General features: G+C 39.0%; 10 protein-coding genes across 10 annotated transcripts in view; 2 read left to right on the top strand and 8 right to left on the bottom strand.

The window, feature by feature from the left end:
* The window catches only part of sbb (scribbler), an 85,484-nt gene that overhangs the window by 54,052 nt on the left and 13,333 nt on the right, over positions 1 to 18,099 (top strand). The gene's annotated exons all lie outside the window — the stretch shown is intronic.
* On the top strand, positions 1,651 to 2,169 carry LOC108069303 (protein GSKIP homolog). Its single transcript, XM_044395856.2, has one exon. The coding sequence runs from the start codon at positions 1,685 to 1,687 to the stop codon at positions 2,030 to 2,032; it is 348 nt and encodes a 115-aa protein (XP_044251791.1). The 5' UTR covers positions 1,651 to 1,684; the 3' UTR covers positions 2,033 to 2,169.
* Positions 5,798 to 6,885, bottom strand: LOC108069301 (uncharacterized). The gene is made up of 3 exons (XM_017159308.3): positions 6,773 to 6,885; positions 6,492 to 6,644; positions 5,798 to 6,430 (listed from the first exon to the last, which is right to left on the bottom strand). The coding sequence occupies exons 1-3, from the start codon at positions 6,839 to 6,841 to the stop codon at positions 6,086 to 6,088; spliced, it is 567 nt and encodes a 188-aa protein (XP_017014797.2). The 5' UTR covers positions 6,842 to 6,885; the 3' UTR covers positions 5,798 to 6,085.
* Positions 7,213 to 8,259, bottom strand: LOC108069302 (uncharacterized). The gene is made up of 3 exons (XM_017159309.3): positions 7,948 to 8,259; positions 7,744 to 7,896; positions 7,213 to 7,684 (listed from the first exon to the last, which is right to left on the bottom strand). The coding sequence occupies exons 1-3, from the start codon at positions 8,011 to 8,013 to the stop codon at positions 7,346 to 7,348; spliced, it is 558 nt and encodes a 185-aa protein (XP_017014798.3). The 5' UTR covers positions 8,014 to 8,259; the 3' UTR covers positions 7,213 to 7,345.
* On the bottom strand, positions 8,412 to 9,159 carry LOC108069296 (uncharacterized). Its single transcript, XM_017159301.3, has 3 exons — positions 9,088 to 9,159; positions 8,880 to 9,032; positions 8,412 to 8,822 (listed from the first exon to the last, which is right to left on the bottom strand). The coding sequence occupies exons 1-3, from the start codon at positions 9,154 to 9,156 to the stop codon at positions 8,478 to 8,480; spliced, it is 567 nt and encodes a 188-aa protein (XP_017014790.2). The 5' UTR covers positions 9,157 to 9,159; the 3' UTR covers positions 8,412 to 8,477.
* Positions 9,623 to 11,145, bottom strand: LOC108069297 (uncharacterized). The gene is made up of 4 exons (XM_070213748.1): positions 10,592 to 11,145; positions 10,320 to 10,531; positions 10,116 to 10,268; positions 9,623 to 10,061 (listed from the first exon to the last, which is right to left on the bottom strand). Exons 2-4 carry the CDS (start codon positions 10,386 to 10,388, stop codon positions 9,717 to 9,719), a joined length of 567 nt encoding a protein of 188 aa, XP_070069849.1. The 5' UTR covers positions 10,389 to 10,531; positions 10,592 to 11,145; the 3' UTR covers positions 9,623 to 9,716.
* LOC108069295 (uncharacterized) lies at positions 10,737 to 11,407 on the bottom strand. Its single transcript, XM_070212108.1, has 3 exons — positions 11,339 to 11,407; positions 11,135 to 11,287; positions 10,737 to 11,081 (listed from the first exon to the last, which is right to left on the bottom strand). The coding sequence occupies exons 1-3, from the start codon at positions 11,405 to 11,407 to the stop codon at positions 10,737 to 10,739; spliced, it is 567 nt and encodes a 188-aa protein (XP_070068209.1).
* On the bottom strand, positions 11,669 to 12,476 carry LOC108069300 (uncharacterized). Its single transcript, XM_017159307.3, has 3 exons — positions 12,351 to 12,476; positions 12,147 to 12,299; positions 11,669 to 12,092 (listed from the first exon to the last, which is right to left on the bottom strand). The coding sequence occupies exons 1-3, from the start codon at positions 12,417 to 12,419 to the stop codon at positions 11,748 to 11,750; spliced, it is 567 nt and encodes a 188-aa protein (XP_017014796.3). The 5' UTR covers positions 12,420 to 12,476; the 3' UTR covers positions 11,669 to 11,747.
* On the bottom strand, positions 12,832 to 13,641 carry LOC108069299 (uncharacterized). The gene is made up of 3 exons (XM_017159306.3): positions 13,451 to 13,641; positions 13,245 to 13,397; positions 12,832 to 13,187 (listed from the first exon to the last, which is right to left on the bottom strand). Exons 1-3 carry the CDS (start codon positions 13,520 to 13,522, stop codon positions 12,843 to 12,845), a joined length of 570 nt encoding a protein of 189 aa, XP_017014795.1. The 5' UTR covers positions 13,523 to 13,641; the 3' UTR covers positions 12,832 to 12,842.
* Positions 13,764 to 14,827, bottom strand: LOC108069298 (uncharacterized). Its single transcript, XM_017159305.3, has 3 exons — positions 14,523 to 14,827; positions 14,314 to 14,466; positions 13,764 to 14,216 (listed from the first exon to the last, which is right to left on the bottom strand). Exons 1-3 carry the CDS (start codon positions 14,598 to 14,600, stop codon positions 13,878 to 13,880), a joined length of 570 nt encoding a protein of 189 aa, XP_017014794.1. The 5' UTR covers positions 14,601 to 14,827; the 3' UTR covers positions 13,764 to 13,877.

Below are 18,099 nucleotides of genomic sequence, written 5' to 3'. Positions count from 1 at the left end.
TGCTCTCCCTTCCCTACCACTTCGCATTCCCATTCCATCCACTTATATTGTCCTCGGCCGCCTTCTCATCCGCTCACTCATTTATTCCTTTTGATTGCAGTCGTGCGAGGGAGATGGAAACGGAGGGGAGATCGTAAACTGTCAGCGCAATTAAAATAAATTGAAACTGAACTTTCGCACACACAGTGCAAAAAAGGTCCAAAATTCAAGATTTAAGTATAAAAATCTTATTATCATAATGTCAGTTTTATAATCATTTATCTGTTTTTAAAATATTATATTTATCCGTTGAACAGAAAACGAAGTTTTATTAAATAGCTTCGCTTAAAATATTCTAACACTCATGATCCTTTTCAATCCCTCTAAAGATTTCATTTATATCCCAAAAACCCCACAACTTTATCTTTATGCCAGACCATTTTACTATTTTTTATAAAAACTAAGTAATTTATTTTCCACTGTGTGAAAATGAAATTTAACACAACTTTTCCCGCCCAGCTGTCGCATAATTCATCAACTATTTAGGCGTCAACAGAAGGAAAATTGAAGAAAAATTTGCGTGTGTGTCGCAAAAAGTTTTTCATTTTTAGCATCTTGATTGTTCCGGGGGGTTGAGGGTAGGGAGGTTGAGGGAAGAGGAAGCGGTAGATGGAGCGAAGTGCAGGAACTTTGCCTGGTAGCCGGGCCAGAAAACGGTTTGCCTGCCATGGCCATGGGCAACTAAATGAACGTTCCACAGTCTTTGGTCTTTCAGTCCTCAGTCTTCAGTCCGTTGTCCGCAGTCCGTAGTCCGTCCCTTTCAGTCCATTCCGTCCACCGGCTAACCCATCTCTTTCTTTTTTTTTACCGTCTCTTTCTGTTCGCCTTACCTTCCTTCTCAGCTCGTATCTCAAATTGTTCAACTTCATCAGCAAAAAGTAAGGGAAAAGATGCTGCTGCTGTGGATTGTGGATGTGTACTGGGAAAAAATGAAATGATTTTAATGTTATTACACGAATGATAAATATCTTAGCTAGTTTGAACTTCAGATTTGAATATATTCTTGTCTGTATTGCCAAAAAACTAGGGAAATAGTGAAAAATAATATTAATATAAGAGATGTATAATCGAAAAAGTTTAACATTTTTCTCTGTGGATCAAATCACACCAAGTCAGGCTACCCCTTATCCCCTATATGCCTCCCCTCTCCTTATTCCTTATACGATTGTCATGAGTCTCAGCCCGAGACTCTTTGCTTTTGTCCTTTTTGTTTTCCAGCGGCAGCAGGCAGCCGCATCAGGAGACTAAGACCCCGAGGACCCGGAGCACTTGAGCTTGGTTTCTGAGTTGAGGAAGTCAAGGGAGATATGGTGATGGATCGGGAAAGGGGTAAAGGGTTTCAGAGGAGCCGCACGAGAATTTAAGCGGATGCATAATACGGAAAAATGTCTTGAAAACGAGATGGGTAAATCGCTGTATTCGAACTCTTAATACCCTTCAGCTTAGTAGTATGGGAATGGAATTGTTTGAGGACTTGATTATACTATTGGGTGAAAGTGAATTGAGTTTCACATAACACTCTTCAATAAATATTTGTTATGCATATCAAAAAAGATTATACTATTGCTAAAGTTTTCTTTTAAATTAATAAATAGATCCTTAGCTTTTTCTGTCTAAATTCCAATCTATGTAGTAGTCTCCCAAAATGGCGCTCGTCCAGAGTGACGAAATCGACTTTCACGCCCTCCGCGAGGCCGAAAGAATGGTCGATTCTTGCCAGGACTTTGCTGACCACTTGATCGTGGCCGAATTCCTGCCCCACTGCCGTTGGGTGGCCTACATCAATATTCGCACCTTGGAGCAGGTCATCTATTGTGTGGAACTCAGTCGAGCTGGCTATCGGATCGTGGCCTATGACTTTGACCTTGTGGCCGATGAGGTGGCCAATTGTGACACCATCTATGAGTCGGCCCACCAACTGCTGGCCGGGATCAGTCCATTGTATGGCGAGAAATATGGCTTTGGACGAGAGCCTCTGAAGAAGCGAAAGTAGGCGTGGCATGTGAAGAATTTGTCTGCTAATTGCTAATTGCCGCCCCAAAAAGTGATAATTAAGCGTTTTGCAGGTAAAATGACTTGATTGCAATAATAAAGCCAGAGGCTGTGAGTTGGATTCGGGGTCTCCCCATTTGATTAATTGCTGCCAAGTGAGCACAGATAGTAGAGAGGTGGAGAAGGGAGCGAGGAGCTGGGGAGCAGGTTGCCAGTTGATTGACTCAACTTGGCACTCTCCTCGGACCTTTTGTAGCGAAAAAAGTTAACAAGTTTTTGTGCCGTTCCACTTGACTGCCGCCGTCGAAGGAGGCGAATGAAGATGCAGACGGTTGGAGCACCGAGCATCGAACACCGAACGGCGAACAACCAAACCGAACCCAGCCCAACTCAAAGCCAGATCCAAAGCCCCTCTCTTCAGACCCACTTGTAATCCTCATTTTGGCCCGGGCACCAAGCCAACTAAGGTTTTTATCTAGTTGAGTCCATCTAGTCGTTTTTCCGTCCGTCCCACGGGTGTCTGCCGTGGACAACTCATAGATACACACGCTCGCAGTTGTGGCTGCAAACATACAAATGAACAGACGCAGATACAGTAGGATCTCGATATGAACAAAAAGTTTGATAGTTGAAATTTAAAGAAATCTTGTGCGAAATCGTAGATAACGACTGAATAAAATGTTAATGAGCAAAATGTCACTTATATTAAAAAAAAATAAAATTAAAAAAAAATTTTTTTTATTTTATTAAATCTTTTGGATTAAACTTTACATCTCAGGGTTGTTTTCTCGTCCCTTTGTTAAATTTAAAGAGGGGTTAATCCTCGAAATCTTATGGGATATCTCAGTTTAAAGCTTCCTTTAAATTTAAGGGGCGAACGTTAATAAAGAGATGACGGTTTGCCGTAAGCACGCTTCACTGTAGTTGAGCGAACGCATTTGCTTTGGCGTCCGTATCGGCCATGTCTATCTGAGCTGGCTCTCCACTTGTCTATGCTCGTATATTTGTCCATTGAAGCATGCAATTGATTGCTGCAACGGCAACAGCAGCAGCAGTATTATCCCCTTCCTCTGTTTCGACCGCCCCTCTTCAGCCCCCTGGGGAACCTCTCCCCCCTCAGCCTCTGCGCTTTAATTGCCTTTTCATTGCGGCCCGTCGGCCTTTTGACTCAGTAGATCCAGCCCCCTTTTTGGCCCCTCTTGCCCCTTTTGCCCCCTTTGTGTGTGTGTGTAATTTGTGGTTGTTGTTCTCTGTTAATGCATTACATGAATTTTAACAAGCTTTGCATTCTGACTGACTATCCCCCCTTTTCGCCCCTTTCTTGTTTGTTTATTGTAGCCGCATCTCTGCGAATGCAGACATAATTTAACCTTTGCCTGCCTCAGTCTAATGCATTTCATTTCGCAAATTTTCAATCAATGAGCATTGGAAATTGCAGACGAATTTTATATGGGCAAGTTGGAGGAGATCTGGCAGTTTAATTAGTTTAAAAGCTATAATGCTGGTCATAAACTAGTCTAGTTCTTAAACTATTCAGCATAATCGAATCAAATTGGATCAATGTATTTTAAGAGTTTATCTCTTAATCAAGGGGATATCTGAAACAAGTTCCATTTGGATTTTATTATTTAAGTGGTCTCGTTAAAAAGCTATAATAATAAAGAAGGTTATTAAAAAAAACGGTTGAAATAATTATTCCGGTTATTTGGAAATATTTGCGAGCAATTTCATGATATATATTAAGTACTTGCCACCAGCTTGTTTAAAACATTACAAATAATAAACAGGGTTTTAAATTGTCAACAATCTCCATGGCAATCGAAATAATTAGCTCGCAATGTTGATTCACTGAACTAGTGTCCCTAGCATTATCTAGTGAAATCGCGCAATCAAAATCCCCAAACACATATGAAAACAAGTCCGGCAATTGAGTGCTTGACACTTGCAAAAAATATTCTATAAATGTGTAGTATATTTTAAAATTATTATTGTATTATATTTTCTTTCTTAAATAACCTATTAAATTGGAACTAAATTACAATGTTCTCAAAATGATTTTAGATGAAATATTTAATAGTGTTTCTCGTGAAATGATAGATATTATCGAATCGCTATTGTGAAAATATCGAAACTATCGATTATTTTCAATCTCTAGTTTCAATACAATTTTGTGGTTAACTATTAAAACATACTTTTCCCAATGAAACTTATTTTATCCTTGTCCAGCGTGTAGCTTCGTTGATAAAGATTAATAATAACGAACAAGAGAAAGTGATTTTCATGACCTATTTTCTCGCTGTGCACCAGGCACTCCCCTGGGTTTTCCGTGGAACTGCAACTTTTCCGTGTTAGTCCAACTAATTGGCTGCGTTTTTGGTTAATTAGCGCACCAGCAGCTAAAAACTAACCATGACAACGTTGTCCGCTGAAAATGAAATCTCTTTGCTGTCGCACACGCGCTTTTATTGGCACTCAAATTGGCAGCTAAACTTTGGCAGCCAAAGCAGCAGGCAACCAGCAAACAACAACAACATCGATGATATCAACAACATCAACAGCAACAGAAAACCACAGCAACTTGCAACCGTCGAACCGACGACAACTATTTTGTCTGCATTAAAACGTTGTAATTATTTTATGCCAGATAACAATTTGATATTGTCAATGCCGCAAAATGTTCAAGCCGCGAAACTGATGGGACTGATTCGCGGGATTCGTGGGGCAAAGGGGGCAAGAGCTGTGTGCTGTGTGATTTAGATGGATGGTGGCTAAATGCAAATCGGTTGCCGTTGTTGTTTTCTGTTGCCCGTATGCTAATCAGGGTGAGCCGCGTTTCGTTGTAACCAATTAATTGGCTTTTAAAAACGTTGTAGATCGCCATCTCGTATGTAATGCAAAATTACCATTTTTACACAAAATTCAAGCATTAGAAACCGTATATTGATATATTTTATTGGCGTAATTAATAAAAATAAATTAACTAGATTTTATAACCTAACAATTTGTGTTTTAAAAATGTCTATTTTTTATCTAACTAGTAAAGACTATTTTCCAGTGAAAATTTTAATTTACTTAAACCAATTAATTGACGCTTTTAAAATAAAACCAGACTGCCTTTTAGAGTGGAATCACTAAGCGTATTAAATACTTTTAAAACCCGAATAGATTCAGCTCTTCAATGTGCCTATACACTTTAAATAAAGCTCTTCAAAGATCTCTGACTTTATTGCGTTACTGTAAAATTGCCAACGATTTCCATGCGAATGTGGCTCACTCTAAACTGAATTTTTCCCCCGAAGCCAACAAGGGGAGCAGCCTGAAAATGGGGAAAACACAGCAGCGGCCACAAGCTTAGGGTGCAGCAGGGGGTTTTTTTTTTTAGCGGGAAAGAGGAGGAGCAGCATGCCGCTGTCATCAGTTGACAGCCAGCAGCAGCGTCGCCTTCGTCGTTGTAGCTTTTAACAATTTGCAATAAATTAGCCGAGGCAACTGTGCAGAGTTTTCACTTGAAATGCAACTCGAATTGCATTTTCAAGAGGGGGGAAAACGAGGGGAAAGTACACAGGAAAAAGTAGAGAGACTTTCATTGCTTTGTAGTTCGATTTTAAACTAAACCAAGAGATATATATATTGTTCACTTATTTTATATTGAATGCAGTTAAACTATTATGTTTAATGCCATTGCTCTGATATTTTTCCAAACTAAATTAGTTATCTGATTTTGCGATATATTTCTCTCTGTGCCGGCGACACTTTGTGCAATTTTTCCTTGGCATTTCCCCTCTGACAACCCCACCACAAACACTTTTTTTCCTACCACAACAGTTTCCAAACATGTCTTGCCAATTTCACACTCGAACTGCCTGCCTGCCGACGTCAGCTGGCTTTAAGCGATTTCTACCTGGCCCGGTTCATTTATTGGCCCGTGAGTCCGGCGGACTTTATGACGATCTCGTCGCAGCTGGAATTCGGCTCACACCACCTTGGGAATGCCCAAAAGCAAAAACAGTTGGCATTAGACAGGGAGGAATGGTGCGATTTAATTGTCCGGATTTTAGAAATATTTTGTTTTGATCCGAAGAGTGGCCGAGATGTTAACTGCAACAGTTGGCAGGGCGGTGATGATGGCCTCGCCTCTATAGAAGCCCTCGGCTAAAATATCCGGCAGTCCCTTGCCGTTGAGGCTGCAGCGATTGAAATTGAAGGTCGCCTTGGGCCAGGGCGGTACATAGCCGGACTCGTACCTCGGCATATCGGTGCAATTGCCGAGGTTAGGGATCAGCATGTCCTTGTAGAAGGTGTCGATATAGTCGGTGAATTTCTGCGGCTGAATGGAATAGGGAGTCAGTTTGTAGTCAGCTTCGTCGCCGGAATAACTGTTCAAAATGCGCATCTCGACCTGGAATATAAATTTCTCATCAAGTAGGACTTTTAATAAATTATTTCAGTTAACAATTCACCATCACGTTGTCGTCCATATCAATGCCCCAGAAGAATGTGCCTGAAAAGCCAAATTCTGACCTCGAAATGCGCTCAAGTCGCAAATTGATGTCCATCGCACTCGGATTTGTCGATGTTCCTCCTATCGATAAGGGCGTGGCCTCCCAATTGGTCTGTTAAAAAATATAGAAATATCATAAATATTTATAAATAAATTTAATATGCCCAAACCAAAACGTTTGTTTTAATAATTTTTAAATTTAAGGATTTTAAAATTAATCCAACAATTTTTCAAACTTACCCTGGCTGCACTTTTATCATAAAGGCACACAAAAAGGCACAAAAATAAACAAACGTTCATTGAAAACATTTTGGCTTCAATTACTCTTTAAATCAAGCCCTTCTTGCTTATATAGTCGGTCCATTCGGATTAGTCTTCCAAAAAACAAATTATTGGCACGGAAACTTTGTGTACATTTGTTTACGTTTTTACATTGTTGTAAACATTAATGCAATTTAAAGTAGGGTACATCATGCCAAACTTATCTGAATTTTCTGATCTACACATTACATTAGATAAAGAACCCAAGTACATGGTTTTCCATGTTTGCGTGGGCTAAACTGCTTTAATAGATCTTGTAATGTTCACAATACAACCCAAAGATATATCTTACTTATATATTTATTTTTACATTAGTCAAAATTTGCAGTATAAAAAGTAAAAAAAATATAAAAAAAACATTTGTTAAAACAAACCAATAGAATTTAATTTTAATTTATATAATTTATGGTACATTGCATTGCAATAAAAAAAAAGATTTAAATCAAAGTATTAACAAGTTTGGAGGGATTTCTTTGGACTCTAAAATCAATTTTAAATAACACTATGTTGGACCTTAACAATCAAGGTAAACCCCCATTCGACCTGCCCGGTCATTTTATAAACTAATTTGAAATAACCCTCTGGTGCGATGTCTGGTAGTCCCTCGCCATTGGCTACACACTTATCCAGTTTATAAACATTTCGGGGCCACGGAGGAACAAAATCACCTTCGAATTGGACCATATTGGAACAGTGGCCCACATTCTTGATAAATGCGTCCTTATAGAAGCCGTTCAGGTATTCGAAAAAGGGCTGCTGGGGAATAGACCAGGGCATTATTTTATAATCTTCTTCATCGCCTGATGAGCAGTGGTAAACGTCCGCCTCCACCTGCCGAGTAAAATAATTATTTTTTAGTAAGGATAGATAATTGTAGCCTTAGTTCTCACCATGGTGTCCTTATCCACATCATAGTTCCAATCCAGCGTCATGGAAAATGCATACTCACTGCGACCCAGTCGATCAACTTTGGTGGTAATCTTTAAAAGCTTCTCATCGGAGCTATAGGATGTCAGGGATAAGGGTTCGTAGTCCCAGTTGCGCTGTAAAGTTTAAACAGGAATTAGAAATCCTGGTATGAAATCCTGACTTACTCCTGCCATTGAGCTGTGGATCAGGAGCGCACCGAATGAAAACAGCAACGAGCAACGCGACATCATTTGGCTAAAATTAAACCTAATTCGATTCTCAAACGGGCAGAATTTATATAGCAAAAAACAGTTGGTTGCATGGCGTTGTTACGTCAGGGAAATTGTATAAATTATATAAGCCCTGTAACATTTTTGGTAAACATGTTAAACAAGGCCACATGCCAAAAACATGCACACAAAAAATTATACATCATGAGTTTCGTAAATTATATTAAGCTTCAGCTTAATTCAAAATATTAATATTGCAAAAATGATTTATTGCTTTAAAAAGCAGCCATTTCACCGCTCGAGTAGAAAAACGTTCTTAAATATGTTGTGGAGCTCTGAACATCGTTAACTATTATTATGTAGATTTTATTTAATTTAAAAACATGTGGGTACTTAGATCTCAAAATCGATTTTATTTTACTTTAAAAAATATATAATTTAAAGAATATATATAAAAAAACACCTTTTATAAATGATTGCGAATTTTAAAACATTTTTGTTGTAATTTTAAAAATAGAAGTAGAGTTCCATGTAGGCTGACCCGGTCCGGAGCATTTCAATATGACCTTGTAGAATCCGGGAGGCATGATATCGGGTAACCCGTCTCCATCTATTACGCATTTGTCGCCGCTGTAAATCATCTTCGGCAATGGCGGTTGGAATTTTCCCACGAATTGGGGAACATTGGAACAGTGCTTAAAGTTCTTCATCGACACATCCTTGTAATAAGTGTTCATGTGGTCGTAAAGGGATTGCGGGGGAATTGCCCAAGGAAGCAGCTTGTAGTCGCTCTCATCCCCCGAATCGCTTCGAGACACAGTTGCCTCGACCTAAAGAAAGGGGACCATCCTTTTACCTTGGATTACTGTAATTTGAATAGGTCATACCATGGTCTTGTCACTCGTATCGTAGTTCCAATTGATCCTGCCGGTAACTCCATACACACCGCGTGCAACGCGCTCAATTTTCACATCGAGTTTAATTAAGCTGTCATCTGAGCTGTAGGTGGCTATCGAGATGGGCTCATAGTCCCACTTGCGCTGAAAATTTTTAAACATTTGTACAGGGAATTTATTTCCGGGATCCTTGACTTACCGCTGCCCCACAGCCTCTAAGGATCAGGACTGCCAACCAAATACCAGCAAGTGAACACCTGAAAACCATTTGACCAATTCTGAATTGACTACTGACAGGTCTCGCCTTATGTTTATATAGCCACAACGATTGCATAATGCTCTGCAATTTTGCACGACATTTTTATCCGACAACTAAAGTCTAATGTACCTTATCTTATATACAAAAAATCTAATTCATTAAAAAACATACAAAAAAAAAACAAATCCGTTTAAAAAATTCAAGTAAAATTATCGGGGGATAGTTTATTATAGGCATCAATATAAATCCGTCCATTTCAGCGTTGCCCTGTTTTTGTGGCAACTCCGTATATTTTATTGGTTTACTGAGAGAATTTTTTCTCTTTTTAATATAACTGTATTTTGGGTGAAATCAACGTCCAGAAATTTACTTAAAAGAAAGAAAGAAAACTCAAAAGAAAAGTATTTTTTTAAAAACAACTCATATAAAAATGTTCAATGTTCAGTTTTCGCCATTGACTATAAGCAAAAGTGGGTACTTCTTTGATAATTTATTGCAGTTCTGACAAATATTAAATTGTTCACAAAATCCAATTGTTTATTAACCAATGTGTCTTGTCTATTGCTTTTTCAAAATATTCTGTTTGTTAGTTTAAAAATAATAGTTAAGCCCCATGTGGGCTGGTCTGGTCCGGTGCAATTACAGACAATTTTATACATCCCAGGCGGTACAATTTCCGGCAACCCATCGCCATCAGCAACGCATTTATCACCGATGTAAGTTTTCTTTGGCCATGGCGGTTGGAATTTGTCCTCAAATATTGGTATATTAGAGCAGTGGGCCAAGTTCTTCATTACCACATCCTTGTAGTAGGTATTTAGATACTCGTAAAAGGATTGCTTGGGGATGGAATAAGGAAGCACCCTGTAGTCGCTCTCAGCTCCCGAAGAGCTTCGGTAGACAACGCCTTCCACCTGAAAATGATTGCCTTTTCTGTACAGGATTTACTTGATTTGGTTTAGACCCACCATGGTTTCCTCAGTGGTATCGTAGTTCCACTCGACAATGGCTGAAGCTCCGTATTCTCCGCGACCTATGCGAACGAGACTTATGTTAAAACTGATTAGGCTCTCATCCGAAGTGAAGGCAGTGATCGATATGGGTTCGTAGTCCCATTTGCGCTGCAAACAAGTTTTATTAAAATGATATAGGGATATGAAAATGGAACTTACCGCTGCTCTGATTCCATTGATCAGAATGACACCCAACAAAATTAAAACGAACGAGTAGCGGGAATACATTTGGACAATAATAAACTGTGTACGGTCATGGTCCGCCTTTTAAAGACCACAGCAACTAATTAATAATTTAAACTGTTGCACGACATTATTATCAGGCTATGTAAACTTGTTTTACATTTGTTTTATTTCATTGTCATGGTCAACTGAAGATCATAGGTATATAATTATAAAGAAATTAAAGTAGTTGATATCTAGTAAATCACTTTGTAATGCCATGATTAGTAGCATCGATTTTCACAAATTTTAGGTAGAAAGCCAAGCCATAAAATTTTTTTTTTACCTTGAATTTATTTTTCACATTATTCAGTTTCAGTACTATAATCACATCTTTAAAAAATATATGTTTTTTTAAAATATTCTGATTGTTAGTTTAACAACAGCAGCAAAGCTCCATGACGGCTGGTCTGGTCCGCTACCCGCAAATACAATTTTATAGTACCCCGGCGGTGCAATTTCCGGCAATCCATCGCCATCAATAACGCATTTATCACCGATGTAAGTCTTCTTTGGCCACGGTGGCTCGAATTTATCCTTGAATACTGGAATATTGGTGCAGTGGGCAAAGTTCTTCATTATCACATCCTTATAGTAGGTATTGAGATATTGGTAGAAGGGTTGCTTGGGGAGGGACCAAGGGAGCACCTTGTAGTCATTATCCTCTCCCGAAATGCTTCGGTAGGCTGATGCCTCTATCTAAAAAGATTCGGGTTTTTATAAAGGATAGCCTCAAATAGGATCGGACCCACCATGGTTTCGTTAGTAGTATCGAAGTTCCACTTGACATTGGCTGAAATTCCGTATTCTCCGCGTCTTATCCGAACGATTTTCATTTTAAACAATATTAAACTTTCATCCGAAGTGGTGGAGGTGATTGATAAGGGTTCGTAGTCCCATTTCCGCTGGAAGCTAATATTATTAATATGATTTTTGGGTATAAATAAGGAACTTACCGCAGCTCTGATTCCATTGATCAGCAGGACAACAAGCCAAATTAAAACGAACGAGAAGCGGAAACCCATTTTGAGCATATTAAACTGGGTACGTTTATGTCCCGCCTTATAAAGGCGACAGTCACGTGTAATGTTGCACGACATTATTATCAGACTTTGTAATCTTGAGTTCCATTGCTCATGGTCATGGTCATCTGAATGTCACGTGTAAATAATATAATAATTGAAACCCATAATATAAATTCTTAAACCTTGTTAAAAGTGGAATGTATAAATACGCAAGCATACATTGTTCAGAATTTTAAAACAAATATTTTAAAAGGATTTTTGCTCAAGCCAAACATTAAATGTTTTTATTAGATATTTAATTGATTATTGACATTATTAACTTTCTACTTGTATTTTTTTTTCAAAACATTTTGTTTGTTAATTTAATAATAGCAGTAAAGCTCCATGAAGGCTGCTCTGGTCCGCTGGCACTAAATATAATTTTATAGAATCCGGGCGGTACGATTTCCGGCAATCCATCGCCATCAATAACGCATTTTTCAGCGTTGTAAGTCTTCTTCGGCCATGGTGGTTCGAATTTGTCCTCGAATATTGGAATATTGGAGCAGGGGGCAAAGTTCTTCATTATCACATCCTTATAGTAGGTATTGAGATATTCGTAAAAGGATTGCTTGGGGATGGAATAAGGAAGCACCTTGTAGTCATTCTCATCTCCCGAAGTGCTTCGGTATACAACGGCCTCCACCTGAAAAAGATTGAAGTTTTTCTAACTGATTTTCTTAATAAGAATTTGACCCACCATGGTTTCGTCTGTCGTATCGTAGTTCCACTCGACTTTGGCTGATATTCCGGATTCTCCGCGACTTATGCGAACGATATTGATGTCAAAATTGATTAAGCTCTCGTCCGAAGTGATGGCGGTGATCGAAATGGGTTCGTAGTCCCATTTGCGCTGCCAACGAATATTATAAATATGATTATAGGATATAAATAAGGATCTTACCGCAGCTCTGATTCCACTGATCAGGAGGACGCCCAATAAAATGTAAACGAACGAGTAGCGGGAAACCATTTGGACCACATTAAAATGGGTACGGTCATGTCCCGCCTTATAAAGGCGACAGCCACTGATTAATTACGTAAAATGTTGCTCGACATTATTATCAGGTTATGTAAGCTTGATTTACATTGGTTTTTCTCATGGTCATTTGAAGCTCATGTTAGTATAATCTAATCCTAAAAATCATATCCACAAAATTAAATATAAAAAACTCTATAGGTAATTCAAGTAGTACTTGATTTTTGAACCATTTTAGTTTTACTATTGTTGTTTTAGTGAAACCTCCTCCTTACCCTAGATTAATTTTTTACCAATTTTAAGGACCTAGCATTGTTTTACAAGACAAAAAATAAATATTTTTGTTAGACATTCAATTTATTATGGATATTAAAAAAATATATATTGGATCTTCTCGATCCTCGAATATTGAACAATCTAAAACAATTTGTTTGTCAGCTTGAATACCGCCGTAAAGCCCCATGTGGGCTGGCCTGGTCCAGATTTAGTGAATATGATCTTGTAGAAACCGGGCGGAGCGATATCCGGTAGTCCATCACCATCGATCTTACACTTGTCGAGCTTGTAGGTATTCTGCGGCCAAGGAGGTTGAAATTTTCCCTCATATTTCGGAAGATTGGAACAGTGGCCCAAATTTTTGATGATCACATCCTTGTAGTAGGTATCAATGTAATCATAGAATTTCTGCTTGGGAATCGCCCAAGGAAGCAGCTTGTAGTCACTCTCATCGCCCGAACTGCTACGATAAGCAGAGGCCTCAACCTAAAATGAAAGATGGAGAAATCCAGGGTATAACTATGATTTTTTTTAGGTACCTACCATAGTTTCTTCATTCGTTTCATATTTCCACTCTAAGGTGGCCGACATTCCCCAGTCTGCACGCCCCAGACGATCGATTTTCATGTCAAACTTTAGCTTACTTTCATCCGAAGAGGTCGTGCTCATCGATATTGGTTCGTAGTCCCATTTTCGCTAAAGACAATAAATTTAGTAAATATCAATCATATTTATATTACCAATCTTACTGCTGCCCTTGCCAACTGTAAGCACAAAAGCAGAATTCCGATTCTACTCGAAAGCAGATTGGAGGTAATCATTTCACTCGGATTGGATTTGATACATTTTATGAAGGCAAGTTCTCTTATATAGCCAGAACGTATAATCAAAAAAAGTTTATCTCACGGACTTATCATGTTTAAATTTTATACACAATGAAATTGTTTGAGATTACATTTTAGAAATGCTACAAAGGAAACCAATTCCGATTGATGTTAAACATCCATGTTTGTAAAACTAACAAGCTCGCGTTTATAATTGACGAATGAAACAGATTATATATGTCTTTGAAGCTGATTTTATTGCAAATGAAAGCAAAGTAACTTTCTACACACTATACAACATATACATTATATATTTGATATTTAATAGAAATATGATCGATCAAAGTGGAGATCACATTAGTTTAGTTGAGATCTTCACGATGAGAATGAACCCCCAATCTACGGGACTCGTCATGGTGAAGTTGACCTTGTAGTAGCCCTCGGGAACGATGTCCGGAAAGCCATCGCTGTTGGCCACGCACTTGTCCAGCTCGTAAGTCTTTTGAGGCCACGGTGGCTCGAATTTGTCCTCAAATGTGACAAGATTAGAGCATCCGCCCAGGTTGGGAATTACCACGTCCTTATAATTACTGTTCATAAATTCGATATAGGGTTGTTTCGGAATCGCTAAGGGAATAGGCTTATAGTCGCTTTCCTCTCCCGAGCTGCTTCGAAAGGCCACTGCCTCAACCTAAAAGTCGAACATAAAATTTAACGATATTAGTTGGATTATGATAGTTTTTTTTTTTTAACAATCCAGTAATAGATGCCAAAACATCAATACTTACCATCGTAGTATCGTCTGGATCGTATTTGAAGTCGATATTCGCCGAAATACCGTATTCCCCACGACCGATTCGATCGACTTTTGCGCTAATCTTTAGCAAGTTTTCATCTGAAGTGTAGGTTACAATAGACAACGGCTCGTAGTCCCACTTTCGCTGTTGATTCAAGTAATATTATCATACTCTCCTTCAAGTAAAAATTATTTTCTTACCTTGCCATTGCAGTGGTGCACTATTAAAACTATCAACCATAGTCTTCCAATAATCGGCAGCAACAAACGTGGTAGCATCTTGGCCAAATAGTAACTACGTTGAACTAACTATTCGATTTATATAGCAACAAATTCATGACATTACGGAAGTTCAAATGTTTTCGGCTTGTTGTCTCATTATCAGATTATAAAATAATCGCTGATCGCCTAAATCACGCAATTCTTGTGTCACAGTTTGTAATTTGTCTTATCTATTTTGACCTTGAATTTCAATTTCAATTCAGGTGACCAATGACCCAATAATCGACCAAATAACTTATTTTTTATATATTTTATTCTTTTAAGGCTTAGTACTCAACCCAACAAAAAGTCGTCCAAAACAAAAAACTTCATATGAAAAACAAGAAAGGAAGCTACCTTCGGCCAGCCGAAGCTTATATACCCTTGTAGATAAAAGAATACTCACTCGGTGCAGTTCCAGGGATTCCAGATTCAGCGTTTCGATTTATTTCAATTTTGTTTTTAAGTAGTCAAGAATCAAAACGCCTACTTCCTACAAAGTTACAATGAATTTTCTTATATTTGTTTGGGAGCCTTAAGATATAGTGGTCCGATCCGGCTGGCTCCGACATATGTACTACCTGCAATAGAAAGAAGACCTTCGGGAAAGTTTCATCGCGATAGCTTTAAAACTGAGAGACTAGTTCGCATAGAAACGGACAGACGGACAGACGGACAGACGGACATGGCTAGATAGACTCGGCTATTGGTGCTGATCAAGAATATATATACTTTAAGTGGTCGGAAACGTCTCCTTCACTGCGTTGCAAACATCTGACTGAAATTATAATACCCTCTACAAGGGTATAACAACGTCAAAAAATTTTGTTTCATATGAAGTTTTTGTTTTCGACGACTTTTTGTTGGGTTGAGTACTAGCCCTAAGCAATGAATAAAAATCATAGATATATTTTAAAATATTTTTATCTAATGAGTTATTTGAAGTTTTATGCAAATTTTTTTTTTATTTTATACTTGGAAAGTTTTTAAAAATAAGGCATAACCTATTTCTTAAGTTCCTACCCCTGCGATATAAATTACTTAAGGGATTACAATCAAAACCAAACCCTCAATGGATCGATAATGCTGGATTCCCTTGACGACAATCGGGGAATAATAAACACCAGAATCTGAGGCCGAGCCATCCCTACTTCTTCTGTGCAACTCATTAGATTCGGGGTCCACAAAGGAGAACTCTCGTAATTGAGGACAGCAAATTGCTGGTGACACGAACAAAAGATCTGTTGGGGGAATGAAGTCATAAATTCCTATGCCCTATCAATGGACGGAAAAGGGGCGCAAACAAACACACGCATACACATTTTTCTCGAGTGATCAATATATTGGAAAAGCAATTGAATGTGTCTACTTCCCCGAGCCCGAGATCTTGTCCCCTTTCCCTTTCCCTTCCTCTTTAAGTAGTTCCCATCCAAGGCTCGTTTTCAGAACGTTGCCTAAGTGGCATGATCGCCACTTGAGTTGGCCGGCACTTGAGAACATCTCGTTCTGCGGTGGTGTGGCGTGCCACAAGGAAAATAAAAAATAATAAAAAACGATAAGGGAACCCGCTGCACTTAATTTAATTGAACGCCGAGCCGCCGCCGCCGCCGCCTCAAGCGCGTTGAGACTAAACAGCCGCCACCAACGCAATCGCATGAGTTGCGCTTGGGGAAAATCAAATTATCGCGATTCGAGCCGAATCAAAACAGAAACAAGACCCAAGAATTATTAGCGAAACGCAATTTCTGTCTGAATTTTTTTGTATATTGTGCTTGAACAACAGAGTTCAAAATATTAGAATGTTTCAATGTTGTTCAATACTTTCTGGACTTTAATTTATACCATACTTCCCAAAAGATAAAGAAAAGATAAAGGGATTAGTCCATTGAGTTGGAAATATATATCACCTTTATTAGTCCATTGCTGAGATCATCGAACTTTTGTAAGGATATTGAAAAGAAATTTTCTTTAAGTTTTTATATTATAAAAAAGGGATTACGAGAGGCCCTATAAAAATACAAACGTTTGTACATTATCAACCATTTCGGATGTATCAATGTTAAGACTTTCTAGTTATGCTTAGTAAACATTTAGTTAATATATAGTTTTTTATAAATCGGTGTAACAACACTATTTGATTGACCGCAATAGTATCTGCGTGTGAGTCTGCTGTGGACCTTTACCCGTTCTCCTCGACTCTGCTTGTTTGGCTGCTGTGGTTACGATCCATTCTGGATCAAAAACGCTAATAAAAGCGCACTGGCAACTCCCCGGAGGCGTTCATTTAGCAACCGCCGAGGATCAATCTTGTACAACAACAACCATCTCGTGAAACCAAAAAAAAATAATGAAAAACAAAGATGATGATGACGACGACGATGGCGATGAAGCCAAGCGATTTCGAACGATCTGAACGGCGGCCGATGTTTCCGACGATGTTGCCGTAAATCTTTAGCTCTACAGCCCTTGTTCTTCATCGGTTTCTTCGGCTTCTTCATCATCTTGGCGATTTCATGTTCTCCCGCTGCTTTAAAGTCTGCTGGCGTTGAGTGGTCTAGCTATTTTTTATTTGAGCTAGCTTTTTGTTTCAAAAAAGTCTAATAGTTTTAAATATATCATTTTAAGAATAGTTTTAAACGAGAGATTATACTTTAAAAGAAGATTTTTTCAGGAGATTCGACCAGGTGACCACTATATATTCTATACATTTGTCATACAAAACTAGCTATTTCGGAACCAACACTGTCTGCTGTTTTCTGGTCGCTGTTCGCCGTTTGGGTTGGGTACTCTCTGCCTGATGTTTAGTACGTGCGGACAGGGACTTTGGCCATAACAAGAAGACGCTGTCAGTTCCCCTCTGCCATTCTCTGCTATCTTTTCCCTTCCTGCACATCGAACAGAGGGGAGTATTATGGTATCTCGGAGCTTGGCCACAAACCCAATTTAAAACACGACTTGAACGATGACCGGCGCTGTCTTTGTGAATTCAGCCGGCCAGTTTCTACCTGGCCAACTGCTGCTCACCTTTTTCCCTGCCTTCCGTAAGACTTGGGGACCTCGGTCGAATTCGGTGGAATGTCGATCGCCGAAGGAGCGAAGTAGCGGCGGCGGGGGCTATTAGTAATTTATTGATTTGTCTAAATTATGGTGTGTTTCAATCTTCGTGTTTGTCGGCGGCGTCTGTGAAAAGCAGCCTCGCAATGGATGGGTGTTTTTTTTCCTCTTTTTCGGGGTTTAACCCCTTGTTGGCACGTTAATGCCACATGCCACACTCACTCGCATTGCCACCCACATGGCCAGGAGAGTGTGGAGTGCGTAATAGCGGATTAAATGGTGTCCGAGTGAAGGGGCTCAGCTCGGCGGTGAATAAAAGATGATTGCCATGGGAACTGAAATGCTCTTGTCTCGGCTTAAAAGCTCGCATTTGGATGAGATTAAATGCGGCTGTAAAAATACGCAATGTGTGGGCAGCTTTTATTGTCGAACCGGGCGCAGTCAACAACTCAATTAATTAAGT

The sequence above is a fragment of the Drosophila takahashii genome, chromosome 2R, assembly GCF_030179915.1.
Source record: "Drosophila takahashii strain IR98-3 E-12201 chromosome 2R, DtakHiC1v2, whole genome shotgun sequence".
Lineage (NCBI taxonomy): Eukaryota > Metazoa > Arthropoda > Insecta > Diptera > Drosophilidae > Drosophila > Drosophila takahashii.
This window is presented reverse-complemented; position numbering and strand designations above follow the sequence as displayed.

Bases quoted from the DNA above. Each gene is read 5' to 3' on its own strand.
- LOC108069303 (XM_044395856.2), top strand. From the start codon at position 1,685: ATGGCGCTCGTCCAGAGTGACGAAATCGACTTTCACGCCCTCCGCGAG.
- LOC108069301 (XM_017159308.3), bottom strand. From the start codon at position 6,841: ATGTTTTCAATGAACGTTTGTTTATTTTTGTGCCTTTTTGTGTGCCTT. The intron at 6,645-6,772 runs GTAAGTTTGAAA...ATTTTTTAACAG, and splicing joins ATGATAAAAGTGCAGCCAGG to ACCAATTGGGAGGCCACGCC. The intron at 6,431-6,491 runs GTGAATTGTTAA...TTTATATTCCAG, and splicing joins ATATGGACGACAACGTGATG to GTCGAGATGCGCATTTTGAA.
- LOC108069302 (XM_017159309.3), bottom strand. From the start codon at position 8,013: ATGATGTCGCGTTGCTCGTTGCTGTTTTCATTCGGTGCGCTCCTGATC. The intron at 7,897-7,947 runs GTAAGTCAGGAT...TAAACTTTACAG, and splicing joins TCCACAGCTCAATGGCAGGA to CGCAACTGGGACTACGAACC. The intron at 7,685-7,743 runs GTGAGAACTAAG...TTTACTCGGCAG, and splicing joins ATGTGGATAAGGACACCATG to GTGGAGGCGGACGTTTACCA.
- LOC108069296 (XM_017159301.3), bottom strand. From the start codon at position 9,156: ATGGTTTTCAGGTGTTCACTTGCTGGTATTTGGTTGGCAGTCCTGATC. The intron at 9,033-9,087 runs GTAAGTCAAGGA...AAAAATTTTCAG, and splicing joins TTAGAGGCTGTGGGGCAGCG to CGCAAGTGGGACTATGAGCC. The intron at 8,823-8,879 runs GTATGACCTATT...CCCTTTCTTTAG, and splicing joins ATACGAGTGACAAGACCATG to GTCGAGGCAACTGTGTCTCG.
- LOC108069297 (XM_070213748.1), bottom strand. From the start codon at position 10,388: ATGTATTCCCGCTACTCGTTCGTTTTAATTTTGTTGGGTGTCATTCTG. The intron at 10,269-10,319 runs GTAAGTTCCATT...ACTTGTTTGCAG, and splicing joins TCAATGGAATCAGAGCAGCG to CGCAAATGGGACTACGAACC. The intron at 10,062-10,115 runs GTGGGTCTAAAC...AATCATTTTCAG, and splicing joins ATACCACTGAGGAAACCATG to GTGGAAGGCGTTGTCTACCG.
- LOC108069295 (XM_070212108.1), bottom strand. From the start codon at position 11,407: ATGGGTTTCCGCTTCTCGTTCGTTTTAATTTGGCTTGTTGTCCTGCTG. The intron at 11,288-11,338 runs GTAAGTTCCTTA...ATTAGCTTCCAG, and splicing joins TCAATGGAATCAGAGCTGCG to CGGAAATGGGACTACGAACC. The intron at 11,082-11,134 runs GTGGGTCCGATC...GAATCTTTTTAG, and splicing joins ATACTACTAACGAAACCATG to ATAGAGGCATCAGCCTACCG.
- LOC108069300 (XM_017159307.3), bottom strand. From the start codon at position 12,419: ATGGTTTCCCGCTACTCGTTCGTTTACATTTTATTGGGCGTCCTCCTG. The intron at 12,300-12,350 runs GTAAGATCCTTA...ATTCGTTGGCAG, and splicing joins TCAGTGGAATCAGAGCTGCG to CGCAAATGGGACTACGAACC. The intron at 12,093-12,146 runs GTGGGTCAAATT...AATCTTTTTCAG, and splicing joins ATACGACAGACGAAACCATG to GTGGAGGCCGTTGTATACCG.
- LOC108069299 (XM_017159306.3), bottom strand. From the start codon at position 13,522: ATGATTACCTCCAATCTGCTTTCGAGTAGAATCGGAATTCTGCTTTTG. The intron at 13,398-13,450 runs GTAAGATTGGTA...TATTGTCTTTAG, and splicing joins TACAGTTGGCAAGGGCAGCA to CGAAAATGGGACTACGAACC. The intron at 13,188-13,244 runs GTAGGTACCTAA...CTTTCATTTTAG, and splicing joins AAACGAATGAAGAAACTATG to GTTGAGGCCTCTGCTTATCG.
- LOC108069298 (XM_017159305.3), bottom strand. From the start codon at position 14,600: ATGCTACCACGTTTGTTGCTGCCGATTATTGGAAGACTATGGTTGATA. The intron at 14,467-14,522 runs GTAAGAAAATAA...TTGAATCAACAG, and splicing joins TGCACCACTGCAATGGCAAG to CGAAAGTGGGACTACGAGCC. The intron at 14,217-14,313 runs GTAAGTATTGAT...TTCGACTTTTAG, and splicing joins ATCCAGACGATACTACGATG to GTTGAGGCAGTGGCCTTTCG.